Source organism: Balaenoptera ricei, chromosome 5, assembly GCF_028023285.1.
Source record: "Balaenoptera ricei isolate mBalRic1 chromosome 5, mBalRic1.hap2, whole genome shotgun sequence".
Taxonomy (NCBI): Eukaryota; Metazoa; Chordata; class Mammalia; order Artiodactyla; family Balaenopteridae; genus Balaenoptera; species Balaenoptera ricei.
Window position 1 is genome coordinate 81,301,956 of NC_082643.1, and position 16,822 is coordinate 81,318,777.

Here is a 16,822-nt window from a genome sequence, read left to right on the forward strand (position 1 = left end):
TATTATCTCCTTATTCTATCACTTCACTTTTAATTTTATTTGCTAAATATACTTTTTCTATTTGTAATTTTAACACAGCTCTGACCTAATTTATCTTCAAATTTCAATTTTTGGACTTATCATCTCTTTATTTCCACTGTAGCCAGATTCATTATCTCAATAAGAATGTTAAGGGTATGTGAGGTCACTAAACTTTTGAGTAAGAGAGAAAAAACTGCATTGTGATTGTGTTTGCTAACTATGTCATTTGTGTAGATTCCTTGTCCTTAATCAACCACATCCAGAAAATGGGTATCATTATGCTGTTAACAGGGGGAATGATCTCATTTCATTATTATAAAATCTTTAGAAATATGACTAGGGTTTTCTAACCATCTTAAGTGTCATGTGTGTGTTCTTGCAAGATACTTACATTTGCTCTCTTCACATCTGCCCTTTTCTAGGTTTCCCAGGCTGGAGATTTGTTAATTGAAGTATATGTAGAAAGGAAGGAAGCTGACTGCAGTATTATAATTCGGGTGAGCCCTAAAGACGGATGTAAAGAGTACTGTTGGAAGTCATAAGTGTTAGCATTAGTTTGCATATCTTGAATTTTCTATTTTTTCTTCTGTCTTATTTTACATGTCCAATTCAAGTCATGACAGGTTTGACTCTTCATGCCAATATCCTCCGGGAATTCCATGTTTTAATGATTTGGAAAGAGACCATCCTATGTTCTTTAGGTTATGGTTAGGATGTATGATAGGTTCTGGAAAACTACCTGAGCTCAATCACCTGCTCCTCTCCTTTCTTCCTTCTTAACTTTAGGCAACTTATATACTCCATCTGAGTCTCAATCTTCTGATCTGTAAAATGAGGGAGAATTACAGTATTTACATCATAGCATTGATGTGAGGACTCAATAAGATCCTGCCTATGAAACACTTAGCAAATTGCTTGGTACATAAGTGTTTAATAAATAACTACTACTAGTAGTACTATTATTATTAATCCCCCACCCTTGTATCCTAGACTTTAGCTTCCAGTCTTTCAATGTACTTGAATATTCAATAACTCTCTTCTTGCTTGAGACCATTAGTTAGCCATTTGTTCTGAATTACAAAGATCCTTCTCGTGTTACCATATTCTGTACTTAGTCTGCCTTAGCGAGAGTGAGACTACTTTCTCTATAGGCAGAATAGACGTGATGCCATCTAACAGTAGAAATTTAGCTTTAGCTTCTTATCATTTTTAAAGTCCAAGATTAAACAGGGTCTTAACATTAGATATTTCTGGACTTTACTTAGGTCAAAGATATTGTAATTATTATTTTATATGTTTTTAATGATTACACATTATGACTCTTTGGCACTGATTACTCGCTTAGTTGTGCAGTTGAACTACTACGAGCTGCCTTGCCCCTCCTCGTCCCCATCTATTTGTTATGCTGAACATGTGATGTTCATCACAGGGGACATGAGGAAGTAGTAGAGATTAATCAGCACAAGTCCATCACTAATGCTGGAAGAGGTAGTCAAAGCACATGACTTAACTCCACTTACACATAAACTCTCTAGTAGCTCGTTTTAGTCTTATCTGACTAATAAAGCCATAACAGAAGTTATTACAGTTGAGCAAAGTTCTTATTTTAAGTATATTCACATAAAGGACTGTCCAGTTTCACCTACAGCAACTCTAAATTCTCTTGAAAAACATAACAAAAACTATACAAAAATAATCATTAACATTCGTTTAATGCTTAAAACTTTGCACAACTCTTACATTTATTTCAGCTGATCATTACCTCAACCCAAGGAGGTAGTTGAAGCAGGTGATGTCTCACATTTATATGAGTAGAAACTGGGAATTAATAGCATTCAGGCCCGGATGCAAACCTTAATCATCATATTCCAAACCTGATGATCATTATACTGATGTGTATATTGCTTAGAGTAATGATTCCCAAAATGTGCTTCGTGGAGTTCTAGGTGTTCTTAAGAGGGGCCTTGGGTGTCACCTGGGACAAGGAAATGAGTTCCAGTCTTACATTCCTAAGTCAACCTGAGGAACTCCCTGCTGACTATTTCACTAGTTTGGTTTCTCAGTTTTATTATTTATTTTAAGAAAGGGCTACACTTCTTAAAAAAGTGTAAAGCCATTCTGATGAGTGGTGTCACTGAAGTGACTCATCTACTGATGTTTCAGCTGCTTAACGTGCTCTACTTTTCCCATGCTAATGTTTTTTTTTTCTTTTAAGGTTGTATTACATTAGGCTTTTCTAAATAGCAAATAATGGACTTCACTGTATCATTAATATATTCCAAAGAAAGCTCTAAATTCCATGAACTCCAAAAGATAGACTATATGAATTACCTTTAAGAAAAATGTATGTTAGTTATATATGTGCAGTATGCTTATGATTAATAATGGACAGGAGAAAGGGAAGTGAGCACATTTTCTAAGAAATTTTTGAATAGGTACATAGTTTTACTGAAAACGTGTATAATTAAGTTGCATCTGCAACATTCTAATGCTTAAATCATCTTCTATTTGTTTAACATTATAACTAAATTCTAATTGGAGAAAGCCAACTTGCTTTTGGCCAGCATACCTGTAAGGCCTGCAAAACCAAAACCAGGAAGAAACAAATCAAAAATCCCCAAAGTCCCTGAAGAAGGTGGCATGCTTATGCAATGGCCTGAGGCATTGGGACTCTTGTAGAGCTGGCCCCCAGGCTGACACTGCAGACTCTGCCCTGTGCCCTGAAAACCTGGCTTGAGCATACTTTGGTGTCCCACCATCTGTCACTTGGCATGGTGGGGCACACCACAGACCACTAAACCCCTGGGGCTTTTTGGCATGGCAGACAGCAGTCAACTGTGTATAATTTAGGGCCCAAGCTGAATAAACCAAGCTCCTTGGAACTCCTAATTATAGAACTGAGTGAAAAGTTTTACCCCTAGAAGACCACTGGATCCAATGTCTGTGGAAGGTCTTAGTATGAGTAGGTATATTCTTCCCTTTTTGAGTGATCTAACTGTTCACTAAGTGAGAAAAAAATATTCTCTCTGATTATGCCTATATGGTGATTTTTTTTTACACATGCATTAAAATGTATTACATTATATGGAGAAGATCTGAATAGGCTTTCTCCATGTGCTTAGAGAAGCTAGTTAAACATACTAAGAGGAAATTTGGAGTATCATTAGGTGGTAGATGGGGGAGTATTACCACCCTAGCAAAGGCCACTTCTGTGTCTGACATATATTCTGAGGAAATTTTGCTTCTCTTTTAGATATCTCCCGTGATGGAAGCAGAAGAATTAACTAATGACATATTAGCAATAAAAAATATAATTCCTACAAAAGATGATATCTGGGCCACATTTGAAGTCATAGAAAATGAAGAGCTTGGTAAGTGGTTCTCATGGTAGGGATTCTTAAATTGCTTAAAGTATGAAGAAATACTATTTTTGTGACAAGTCATTACTAACATTTTATGTTTTTCTAAAGCTTAACATCTCGTTATGACTTCTCTTCTACCTCATTGCATGTGTTGATATATGTTAGTGCCACTTGAGGTTGCCCTCCTATGATTTTACTCATCAAAGTAATTAGATTATTTTATTGACCATAAACATATAGTATAAAGCATTAGGCATGTATGTTGCTGCCTCAGGAAATAAGGCCTTATTTATAAGAACAAGCAATTTGATTTGTAACAATATTCTAAATGTCACCACCACCATCCACCTTATTCTACCTTATTCCTGTATGCTACTTATTTAACAAGAACAAGAGTACTGATTTAAAAGGTTACTTATTATTTTTAAAAATAATATTGTTTTAAGCCTAGCAGAAGCTTACTTTTCGTTTTTTCTTTTTCATCTTTAGTGGAGTGAATCAGGTATTTTGTCATCTTTTATCTCAGATGCAGAAGGATAAAGAGAACTTTTAAAACACCTTGACTTCCCCAAGAGTAATAAGCCTAACATTATAATGACACCATTTGGTTTTAAAGACCTCTAGGAAAAAAAAATAAGATGCAGAACGTCTTTGTACCTTGACCATCTGTCTAGCTGATACCTGCTAAGGTCTTGGGACCCTTTCAAGTATAGATGTCAAACTGCCAAAAGTAAAATCTTGCCACCCACAAGCTCAAGACAAAAATTAAAACTGAACGTAAAAATACCTCATCATGTATTATTAGGAGTCTTGTAATCAGTGTTAGAATGAAATGGGATTATCAAATACTTTGTCTTTCATTATTCCATCTTGATGTTTTTATTCCTTTTTTTCTTTTTATTGTGCACAATTCTTTAAAAATATAATTTGTATTAAAACACTACTTTCCAATATTCATTGCCAAGATTCAGTGACACTGGTCCTTTGGTGTCAGTTCACACTTGTCTCCCCCATAGTCAGGCTCAGTCTGCCCCACTCACAGAAGGTGCTTTGTCAAACGACTCCTGTGACCCCCAACTGCCAAGTCCAGTGGATTTGCTTCCGGCTTTACTTTGCTTGTCCTTACTGTGGCATTTATTGCTAATGACCATTCCCTTTTTCTTGGAAAGTGTTCACTCTGTTTTCATTGCTGCCTGGATTCTCCTCCTGGTGCTCAAATCGTTTTATCTCATTTGTCAATTCTTCTTCCTCTGTCTATTCCCTAAGCAGTGGGTTTCTGCTGCTCTGATCTTTTACCATCTTTTCTCATTTTACATTTCTTTATAGACGATCACTTCTACCCTTTGTGCTTGACTAACGTGCAAGCAGGTGTTTCCCAAGGGTGCCTTTATTCTTCCCCCTCTGGCCCACCCGTTTACCTCCTTTAAAACCCAGACTAAGGGTTCCATTGCACTTTGTCTTTGTCTTTTTTTATAATGCCTATCATGTGGATTTATTTTTGTCTTTCTTGATGAGAACTCTTTAGAAGGAAGGAGGAACTCTCTTTTTTTCTATCTTTAGTACAGTCTCTGTCTCTGGCACAGTGCCTAGTACTAGCTGCCATACAATTAAAATCTTTTGCACAAGTGAAGCACACTTTTGAATTACTATATGGTTAAATGGTGGTAATGTCTTGATTTTTGTTTAATTTTAAGGGGAGGGGATAGGTTACCAGCTTCATCATACTTGTGAGTAAAAGATAACTGTCAGCATTACTGCCAGAATTATCTTTCTAAATCACAAATAGGATCATATTGTTTTATTTTTTTTCTTTTAATTTTCAGCATTTTTGTTGTTGTGGTTGTGATTTTAAACATCTTTATTGGAGTATAATTGCTTTACAATGGTGTGTTAGTTTCTGCTTTATAACAAAGTGTATCAGCTATACATATACATATATCCCCATATCTCCTCCCTCTTGTGTCTCCCTCCCTCCCACCCTCCCTATCCCACCCCTCTAGGTGGTCACAAAGCACTGAGCTGATCTCCCTGTGCTATGCGGCTGCTTCCCACTAGCTATCTATTTTACATTTGGTAGTATATATTAGTCCATTCCACTCTCTCATATTGTTTTAAAACCATTTTAAAACTTTCATTATTGGAGAAAAGACAGTCTTATCAATAAGTTGTACTGGGAAAACTGGATAGCTACATGTAAAAGAATGAAATTAGAACATTTTCTCACACCGTATACAAAAATAAACTTAAAATGGACTAAAGACTTAAATATAAGACCTGAAACCATAAAACTCCTAGAAGAGAACATAGACAGAAGACTCTTTTGATATAAATTGTAGCAATATTTTTTGAATCCGTCTCCCAAGGCAAAAGAAACAAAAACAAAAATAAACAAATGGGATCTAATTAAACTTAAAAGCTGTGCACAGCAAAGGAAACCATCAACAAAACAAAAAGACAACCTACAGAATATGAGAAAATATTTGCAAATAATATATCTGTTAAGAGGTTAATATCCAAAATATATAAAGAACCCATACGAGTCAGTAGCAAAACAAAAACCCCAAATGACCCAATTAAAAAATGGGCAGAGGATCTGAATAGACATTTTTTCCAAAGAAGACATGTAGGTGGCCAACAGGTACATGAGAATATGCTCAACATAACTAATCATCAGGGAAATGCAAATCAAAACCACCATGAGATATCACCTCACACCTCTCAAAATGGCTATCATCAAAATGTCTATAAATAACAAATGTTTGCAAGGATGTGGAAAAAAGGGAACCCTAGTACACTGTTGGTGGGAATGTAAATTGGTGCAGCCACTATGGAAAACAGTATGGAGGTTCCTCAAAAAACTAAAAATAGAGCTACTATATGATCCAGCAATTCCACTCCTGGGTATATAGCCAGAAAAGAGGAAAACTGTAATTTGAAAAGATACATGCACCCCAAAGTTCATAGCAGCATTATTTACAATTGCCAAGATACGGAAGCAACCTAAGTGTCCATCAAAAGACGAATGGATAAAGAAGATGTGATATGTATATACAGTGTATGTACGGTGAAATACTAGTCAACCGTAAAAAAGAACGAAATTCTGCCAGTTGCAACAATGGGATGGACCTAGCGAGTATTATGCTCGTGAAATAAGTCAGAAAAATACAAATACTCTGTTATATCCACATATAGTCACTTATATGTGGAATTTAAGAAGTAAAGCAAACGAATATATATAACAAAAGAGAAACAGACTCACAAGCATAGAGAACAAATTAGTGGTTACCAGAGGGAGAGGGAAGTGGCAGAGGCAAGATAGGGGTAGGGGACTAAGAGATACAAACTACTGTGTATAAAATAAATAAGCAACAAGGATATATTATACAGTACAAGGAAATGTAGCCATTATTTTGTAATAACTTTAAATGGAGTATAACCTATAAAAATATTGAATCACTGTGTTGTACACCTGAAACTAATATAATATTATAAATCAACTATACTTCAATATATAAATACATACCCTTTCATTATTTCTTCATTATCCATATTATCCATCCTTCAAGATCCAGCTCAAATGCCCCTTCCTCCAACATGGTAATTAGATGAATATAGTTCTCACTGATCTTTTGTGATTATTTGCTTAAAGATCTATAATACTGCATACTAATCTGACTTGTAGAATTGTAACCTGGCTCTGCCTTATGTTCTTTAGGATTTACCATATCTTTTAGATCTTTATATCTCTTGGTACCTCTAGCATAGTGTATGATGTGGAACATATTTTCAATATCTTGTTAACTTAGGTGGAACAGGATAGGGGTGCATTCTGAACCTGAGTGACTGGGATTGTTGCTGCTTGGATAGATGTATCCAAATACGGAAGGCACAAAAAAAGTGATTTCTGCTTATAGATTAGGAACCACTAGGAGATATCAAAGCCCTGGTTAGCTCTTAGACAGCTGATGGTCTCCTGCATGCTTCTGTTGCTGGTTTTTTTTTTTTTGTTTTTTTTTAGGAGAGCCACAGCAAAAAAATGAATCATGGATTTGGGGGTAAGCATCCTCTCCCTACCACCCTTGTTCTCTCAGGGGTTGAGTCAAAGCATATCCCTGTGTCACAGCTCTGGAGGTCTGTGCCTTTGGGCATTGGTCTTTCGGACTGAGAGGAGTAAGCAGAATGGATGAGGATAGGAAGAATTATGTACAGCTAGAAGAGAGATTGCAATATATCTGGAAACAGTCTTTTTAAATTTCACCTGGGAAAATGAAGGGAGGCTTACCCTGAAAATGACTAATTATCAACTTGCATGTGCCCGTTAGTACATCACAAATGGTAAGATTGGAGTCAAGTTTTTTTGTTGTTGTTGTTGTTGGTTCCTTCTCACTAATTAAAAAAAAGTTATCTTGATGAAGATATAAAAAGACTAGGAGACTTCAAGCTGTTTTGACTTGTGAATGTCCAAATATGTAATCAAAGGAACACCCCATGTACATCAAGAAAGAATACATCTGATGGAGTTAGGAATTCAAATTTGGCATGGTTTTAATGTCTGGTCAACCATTCAAGTCGAAATTGCCAGACGGGAAAACTAAGATTATTTTCACTGCTTTTAGAGGAACAAAGCTAAGAAAGCAACAAAGGGGCCTGTGATTATGTTGGCTTACTGGAGCAGATGGGACCTGTGTGCTCCACCTGACCTTCTGAAATGTTAAGAGCTTTATTTCTAGTAACATGCAGGGAAGATAAAGTGAAATGTAAAAAGAAGATAAAAGTGAAGGCATTGGTAGTCACAAGATTGTAGTTGATAGGAAGAATGTCAGCAGGGAATTGGTGCTTTTTCTAATGTAAATATAAATCCTCCAAGTAACTGAAGCAACCATAAATAAATGAATGAATGAATGAGTGAATGGATAAGTAAGTGAACCAGAAGTGCTGGATTTTATTTTAGGTACCTGTAACTTTTAAAGCAATAGTCCTCTACCCTGTCTTTTCCAGTGCCCCCTTTGTATAATAGATATTTTGTTTGGTCCCTTTACTCTCCTGAGATACTCTATTATACCCATTTAAAAAATGTTATAACCTAATTATAGAGATAAGTAAAAGGAAAATATGTATTATAATACATAAATGCTCAGACATTCCTATATAGTCGAAGATAATGAAAATATAGTCTTAAATTTATAAATGGAATTATCATGGATGTCACAGCTACAAATGCAGACTGATACAAGCATGTCAGTTTGTGACTCATGTATCATTAGCAGAATTGCCATCATTGGTGAAATGGCATCTTAGTCTGTTCAGCCTGCTAAAACAGAACTCCACAACAGAAATTTGCTTCTCACAGTTCTGGAGGCTGGGAAGTCCAAGATCAAGGCACCAGCAGACTTGGTGTTTGGTGAGGGCCTGCTTCCTGGATTACAGATGTCCATGTTTTCACTGAGTCCTCACATGATAGAAGGGAGCTTGTGGGATCTCTTTTATAAGAGCACTAAACCCATTCAGGAGGGCTCTGCCTTCATGATTTAATCACCTTGCAAAGGGACCACCTCGTAATACCATCACATTGGGGATTAGTTTCAACATATGAACTGGGGAGGGGGCGTGTGAAGGGGGCAAACATTCAGACCATAGCAAGTGGTAAACAACTCTTAGAAAAGTTCTGACAGACAAAGCACAATTTTTTTTTTTTTTTTTTTTTTTTTTGCTCATATTGTAGCTAGAGTCATGGGAAAAAAAATACCACATTAAAACCATATAAAATATTTTGAGAATTTATATGTAAAGCTGAGTTAGATTCTAAGCTGTTAGTTTATAAGTAGGTTTTCCTTTTAAATGAATGTCTGTGGGACATTTGAAATTTGTACTAGATGGAGAACAAGTCTTTCTCTGTTTCATTCTTTGAAAGATGCCAGGCAATCATCAGGACAAGCTGAAGCCCACCTTAGGAGAGGGTATCACTTTCACCATACTTATAAAGTACACTGTTATTTTAATGCTTCACCTTAAAAATGAACCTGTACCCTGCCAATGTAGTCCCATACCCCTTAGGTTCTTCATATGCTGAAAAAAATTAACTGCCAACGGGACCTCATTTAAGTGGGCTTCCTCACTGAGAGGTTCAAGTTTGTGAAGCAGTTACTTTCTACACAGCAATATCATAACAAAATGTTTTCTTCCTTCTCCTCATACCTACTATGAAATGGAAGATCAGTTCATTTTTAATCAGTCTTTCTAGCTCTTCTCTTGATTGACACAAGTGCTGTCACCCTCTGAGTATGTGGATAGGGCAGAGAAAGACTTGCATGGCTCTAGGCTTGGCACTAAAAATTTAATTATTAAGGAAGTCATAATTGTCTCTGGAAATCCTGTGTCATTCCTGCCAGAAGTTTAAGGACAACACCTGTTATTTCAGGTGGAAATGAATAGTTCTCTATTTAACAAGGTAGGCCAGGTTTAATTCTGTGGACAAGATTTTAAACTATTGAGAACATGATTTACCTAGCAAAAGAACCACCTCCAGACCTGTTGTTAAATAACTACACTGAATTTTCAGCAATTTTAATGCTAGAGATAGTGTGCAAATGAGTTATTTCTAATAATGCCCTAATGCCAGCTGACTTACATAGCATAAAATCTATCATGACAGATGGTTGTAAATGTAACTATTAATAAAAACTTGTTTATTTGTAGGAATTTATATTCCAACAACGTTTGATGACTCAGTCCATTTTTCCTGCCTCTTACTTCTTTCTTTTATAATTGTATCATTTGACAGTCTAGCGATTTAAAATATTTATCTTTTCAACCCATTTTTCAGCTCTGTCATTAAGCAGGAACTTGGATCTTCAGGATTTTCATTCTCCTGTAGTATTTCATACTATGAGACTGATGTGAAAAACATACTTGGCTAATTTTTTGCACATCTATATTTATCTCTATGTCTGCTGTGATATATTTCAGTATAACTAAGAGCACTTCAGAACTATCACTATTGTATCTACTTGTAATGGTGACCCTCTTTAATATAAATGTTCTGATATTTGGAAGTCTCATTACAAATTTAATCTTGTAATAAAGGAGAGTACGCTCTTATTTCAATACAGATAGTTTTGCAGTTAAGAGTATCATTCCCACTGCCAAGCCAACTGCAATATCATCAGCTTCTCTACATATGGGATGTTGAAACTACCTTATTTCCTTACCATCTTCTCACTAAGGATAGGAAAGTAAAGGAGAAAGTGTGAACTGAATTGTTTTTCACTTTGCTTATATTACCTTATTTAGTCCTCAGAAATATCTTGGTGAGTTGATACTTTTTCCCCAAAATTACATGTGTGAAAATCATCATGGGGAGGTTTACATATTTGTCCAAAATAAAACCAAGTGTAGTAGTTATGATTTGGGGCTGTAAAGTCAGATACATTTGAGAGTCAAATCTTTGTTCCTTACCAGCTGTTTGGCTTTAGGCAAGTAGTTGAACTTCTCTGGGAGACCAGTATTACGGAGAATGTGATATATTTGGTCTTTTTTACTTGTGATTTTATTACCAATTAAAATAGCATGGGTCATATACAAGTGTGATGCTATTGACATACGCTTTGTTGTTTGTCATTAGCATTAATTACTACTTTAACCAAAAACAAAAAGCCAAGTAGTATTCGTTTTACATATAAGAGGGTATGAAAGAGCTGAACTGACTTATAAAGGCTATGGTACCAGGAAAGTTACATCAACATCTTCATGTTAGAGCGTATGTTCTTCTATTTCAATTATGCTATTTTCAGTGTACTGTGAAAAGGCTTGAATTTCTTTTTTTCTCAGCATATGCTTCTGTCATAACATTTTATTAACTGACTGGCATATTTTGATCAGCAAAACACTTTCCTATGAAACTTTGATTGTAATTTTAAAAGCCTGTGATTTTTTTGTTAACTCTATACTAAGAACTTGTGATGTATTTAAAAATATGCTTACATAAAACAGATGTATATGAATGAGTATTTATCAAGGAGAAATCTTTATTTTTTTAATTTTTAAATTTTAATGATTTTTTTACACAGCAGCTTCTTATTAGTCCTCCATTTTATACACATCAGTGTATACATGTCAATTCCAATCACCCAATTCATCACACCACCATCCCCACCCCCCAAGGCTTTCCCCCCTTGGTGTCCATATGTTTGTTCTCTACATCTGTGTCTCAATTTCTGCCCTGCAAACCAGTTCATCTGTACCACTTTTCTAGGTTCCACATATATGCGTTAATATACCATATTTGTTTTTCTCTTTCTGACTTACTTCACTCTGTATGTTAGCCTCTAGATCCATCCATGTCTCAAAAAATGACCCAATTTCATTCCTTTTTATGGCTGAGTAATATTGCATTGTATATATGTACCACATCTTTTTTATCCATTCATCTGTCGATGGGCATTTAGGTTGCTTCCATGACCTGGCTATTGTAAATAGTGCTGCAGTGAACATTGGAGTGCATGTGTCCTTTGAATTACGGTTTTCTCTGGGTATAAGCCCAGTAGTGAGATTGCTGGATCATATGGTAATTCGATTTTTAGTTTTTTAAGGAACCTCCATGCTGTTCTCCACAGTGGCTGTATCAGTTTACATTCCCACCAACAGTGCAAGAGGGTTCCCTTTTCTCTGCACCCTCTCCAGCATTTGTTGTTTGTACATTTTCTGATGATGGCCATTCTGACCGGTGTGAGGTGATACCTCATTGTAGTTTTGGTTTGCATTTCTCTAATAATTAGTGATGTTAAGCAGCTTTTCATGTGCTTCTTGGCCATCTGTATGTCTTCTTTGGAGAAATGTCTATTTAGGTCTTCTGCCCATTTTGGGATTGGGTTGTTTGTTTTTTTAATATTGAGCTGAATGAGCTGTTTATATATTTTGGAGATTAATCCTTCGTCCATTGATTCGTTTGCAAATATTTTCTCCCATTCTGAGGGTTGTCTTTTCCTCTTGTTTATGGTTTCCTTTGCTGTGGAAAAGCTTTGAAGCTTCATTAGGTCCCATTTGTTTATTTTCGTTTTTATTTCCATTACTCTAGGAGGTGGATCAAAAAAGATCTTGCTGTGATTTATGTCAAAGAGTGTTCTTCCTATGTTTTCCTCTAAGAGTTTTATAGTGTCCGATCATACATTTAGGTCTCTAATCCATTTTGAGTTTCTTTTTGTGTATGGTGTTAGGGAGTGTTCTAATTTCATTCTTTTACATGTAGCTGTCCAGTTTTCCCAGCACCACTTATTGAAGAGGCTGTCTTTTCTCCACTGAATAGTCTTGCCTCATTTATCAAAGATAAGGTGACCATATGTGCATGGGTTTATCTCTGGGCTTTCTATCCTGTTCCATTGATCTATATTTCTGTTTTTGTGCCAGTACCATACTGTCTAGATTACTGTAGCTTTGTAGTATAGTCTGAAGTCAGAGAGTCTGATTCCTCCAGCTCCACTTTTTTCCCTCAAAACTGCTTTGGCTATTCGAGGTCTTTGGTGTCTCCATACAAATTTTAAGATGATTTGTTCTAGTTCCGTAAAAAATGCCATTGGTAATTTGGTAGGGATTGCATTGAATCTGTAGATTGCTTTGGGTAGTATAATCATTTTCACAATATTGATTCTTCCAATCCAAGAACATGGGATATCTCTCCATCTGTTTGTATCATCTTTAATTTCTTTCATCAGTATCTTATAGTTTTCTGCATACAGGTCTTTTGTCTCCCTAGGTAGGTTTATTCCTAGGTATTTTATTCTTTTTGTTGCAATGGTAATTAGGAGTGTTTCCTTAATTTCTCTTTCAGATTTTTCATCATTAGTGTATAGGAATGCAAGACATTTCTGTGCCTTAATTTTATATCCTGCAACTTTACCAAATTCATTGATTAGCTCTAGTAGTTTTCTGGTAGCATCTTTAAGATTATCTATGTATAGTATCATGTCATCCGCAAACAGTGACAGTTTTACTTCTTCTTTTCCAATTTCTATTCCTTTTATTTCTTTTTCTTCTCTGATTTCCATGGCTAGGACTTCCAGAACTATGTTGAATAATAGTGGTGAGAGTGGACATCCTTGTCTTGTTCCTAATCTTAGAGGAAATGCTTTCATTTTTTCACCATTGAGAATGTTGTTTGCTGTGGGTTTTTCGTATATGGCCTTTATTATGTTGAGGGAGGTTCCCTCTATGCCCACTTTCTGGAGAGTTTTTATCATAAATGGGTGCTGAATTTTGTCAAAAGCTTTTTCTGCATCTGTTGAGATGATCATATGGTTTTTTTTCTTCAGTTTGTTAATATGGTGTATCACATTGATTGATTTGCGCATATTGAAGAATCCTTGCATCCCTGGGATAAATCCCACTTGATCATGGTGTATGATCCTTTTAATGTGCTGTTGGATTCTGTTTGCTTGTATTTTTTTGAGGATTTTTGCATCTATATTCATCAGTGATATTGGTCTGTAATTGTCTTTTTCTGTACTATCTTTGTCTGGTTTTGGTAACAGGGTGATGGTGGCCTCATAGACTGAGTTTGGGAGTGTTCCTTCCTCCGCAGTTTTATGGAAGAGTTTGAGAAGGATGGGTGTTAGCTCTTCTCTAAATGTTTGATAGAATTCACCTGTGAAGCCATCTGGTGCTGGACTTTTGTTTGTTGGAAGATTTTTAATCACAGTTTCAATTTCATTACTTGTGATTGATCTGTTCATATTTTCTATTTCTTCCTGGTTCAGTCTTGGAAGGTTATACCTTTCTAAGAATTTTTCCATTACTTCCAAGTTGTCCATTTTATTGGCATAGAGTTGCTTACAGTAGTCTCTTAGGAGGCTTTGTGTTTCTGCGGTGTCTGTTGTAACTTCTTTTTTTTTTTTTTTTTTCACACACACACTGTATTTTATTTTTACAAGAGATAAATCGACTGACACCAAGCATTGTACATGGATGACCACAACAAAAGCAACAATGATTGCAATTACCAAACATGAAACACACTCATACTATGTCATAGTATTGACATTCAGTCCAGTAATCCTCCACTGTAACAGCTCCTTTACTTTGCAGTGAAAATTGATTTGTATATTCTTTGCCTCTGAGTCCTTGTGGAATTTTTTTTTTTTTTAAATTCAGACAGAAAGTCACAAAAATTATACTCATCCTCATCAGTTCACTCAGTCCCATGTAATTAATTTTTTTTTTCGTCTTGATCTTTTGTTAGCACTTTTATGAGTTCATCAGTTTTTCATTAGAGTTCTGAAAATGCTTATTCATTCAGTTCAGCAGTACAGTCCGTTACCAGAAACCTGTACTTGTCAGAGTCTTTTCCATGTATTTCTTGAAGATGAAACCCTTTTATAGGAACATATTTGCAAAATCATCAGAGTACACCCAGAACTGTCTGTAAATGACAAAAGACTTAACAATGACCACGGTTAAAGATTTGATGACAGTTCATAATAATGCAGTTGACAAGAAAATTAGTTATTTCTGAGATATACATTTTAAAGTAATAACTAGGATTATTACTTATAACATTATACCAGAACATATAAGATTTTTAGAAATTTCATGTAATGTCTGAAACATTTATATTAACATATTTCCATACATATTTCCATACAAGTACAAATATAAGATTTTTAGTAATTTCATGTAATGTCTGAAACATTTATATTAACATATTTCCATACATATTTCCATACAAATACAAATATGATTTTTAGAAATTTCATGTAATGTCTGAAACATTTATATTAACATATTTCCATACAAATAACCCAATGAAAGTTTAGTATTAGTTGTTTTGTTTGTTTTTTTATACTGCAGGTTCTTATTAGGCATCAGTTTTATACACATCAGTGTATACATGTCAATCCCAATCGCCCAATTCAGCACACCACCATCCCCACCCCACCGCAGTTTTCCCCCCTTGGTGTCCATATGTCCATTCTCTACATCTGTGTCTCAACTTCTGCCCTGCAAACTGGCTCATCTGTACCATTTTTCTAGGTTCCGCATACATGCATTAATATACGATATTTGTTTTTCTCTTTCTGACTTACTTCACTCTGTATGACAGTCTCTAGATCCATCCACGTCTCAACAAATGACTCAATTTCGTTCCTTTTTATGGCTGAGTAATATTCCATTGTATATATGTACCACATCTTCTTTATCCATTCGTCTGTTGATGGGCATTTAGGTTGCTTCCATGACCTGGCTATTGTAAATAGTGCTGCAATGAACATTCGGGTGCATGTGTCTTTTTGAATTACGGTTTTCTCTGGGTATATGCCCAGTAGTGGGATTGCTGTGTCATATGGTAATTCTATTTTTAGTTTTTTAAGGAACCTCCATATTGTTCTCCATAGTGGCTGTATCAATTTACATTCCCACCAACAGTGCAAGAGGGTTCCCTTTTCACCACACCCTCTCCAGCATTTGTTGTTTGTAGATTTTCTGATGATGCCCATTCTAACAGGAGTGAGGTGATACCTCATTGTAGTTTTGATTTGCATTTCTCTAATAATTAGTGATGTTGAGCATCTTTTCATGTGCTTCGTGGCCATCTGTATGTCTTCTTTGGAGAAATGTCTATTTAGGTCTTCTGCCCATTTTTGGATTGGGGTGTTTGTTTCTTTGATATTGAGCTGAATGAGCTGTTTATATATTTTGGAGATTAATCCTTTGTCCGTTGATTCATTTGCAAATATTTTCTCCCATTCTGAGGGTTGTCTTTTCGTCTTGTTTATGGTTTCCTTTGCTGTGCAAAAGCTTTGAAGTTTCATTAGGTCCCACTTGTTTATTTTTGTTTTTATTTCCATTACTCTAGGAGGTGGATCAAAAAAGATCTTGCTGTGATTTATGTCAAAGAGTGTTCTTCCTATGTTTTCCTCTAAGAGTTTTATAGTGTCCAGTCTTATATTTAGGTCTCTAATCCATTTTGAGTTTATTTTTGTGTATGGTGTTAGGGAGTATTCTAATTTCATTCTTTTACATGTAGCTGTCCAGTTTTCCCAGCACCACTTATTGAAGAGACTGTCTTTTCTCCATTGTATATCTTTGCCTCCTTTGTCATAGATTAGTTGACCATAGGTGCGTGGGTTAATGTCTGGGCTTTCTATCTTGTTCCATTGATCTATGTTTCTGTTTTTGTGCCAGTACCATATTGTCTTGATTACTGTAGCTTTGTAGTATAGTCTGAAGTCAGGGAGTCTGATTCCTCCAGCTCCATTTTTTTGCCTCAAGACTGCTTTGCCTATTCGGGGTCTTTTGTGTCTCCATACAAATTTTAAGATGATTTGTTCTAGCTCAGTAAAAAATGCCATTGGTAATTTGATAGGGATTGCATTGAATCTGTAGATTGCTTTGGGTAGTATACTCATTTTCACAATGTTGATTCTTCCAATCCAAGAACATGGTATATC

At 35.6% G+C, this 16,822-nt stretch overlaps 1 protein-coding gene across 3 annotated transcripts in view; it reads left to right on the forward strand.

The window, feature by feature from the left end:
* ARAP2 (ArfGAP with RhoGAP domain, ankyrin repeat and PH domain 2) overlaps positions 1 to 16,822 on the forward strand; it is a 216,130-nt gene that overhangs the window by 135,514 nt on the left and 63,794 nt on the right. For all 3 annotated transcript variants that reach the window (XM_059923215.1, XM_059923216.1, XM_059923218.1), the window contains 2 exons: positions 444 to 518; positions 3,275 to 3,392. In XM_059923215.1, coding sequence (XP_059779198.1) covers positions 444 to 518; positions 3,275 to 3,392 — 193 coding nt within the window. The remainder of the gene's footprint in view (positions 1 to 443; positions 519 to 3,274; positions 3,393 to 16,822) is intronic.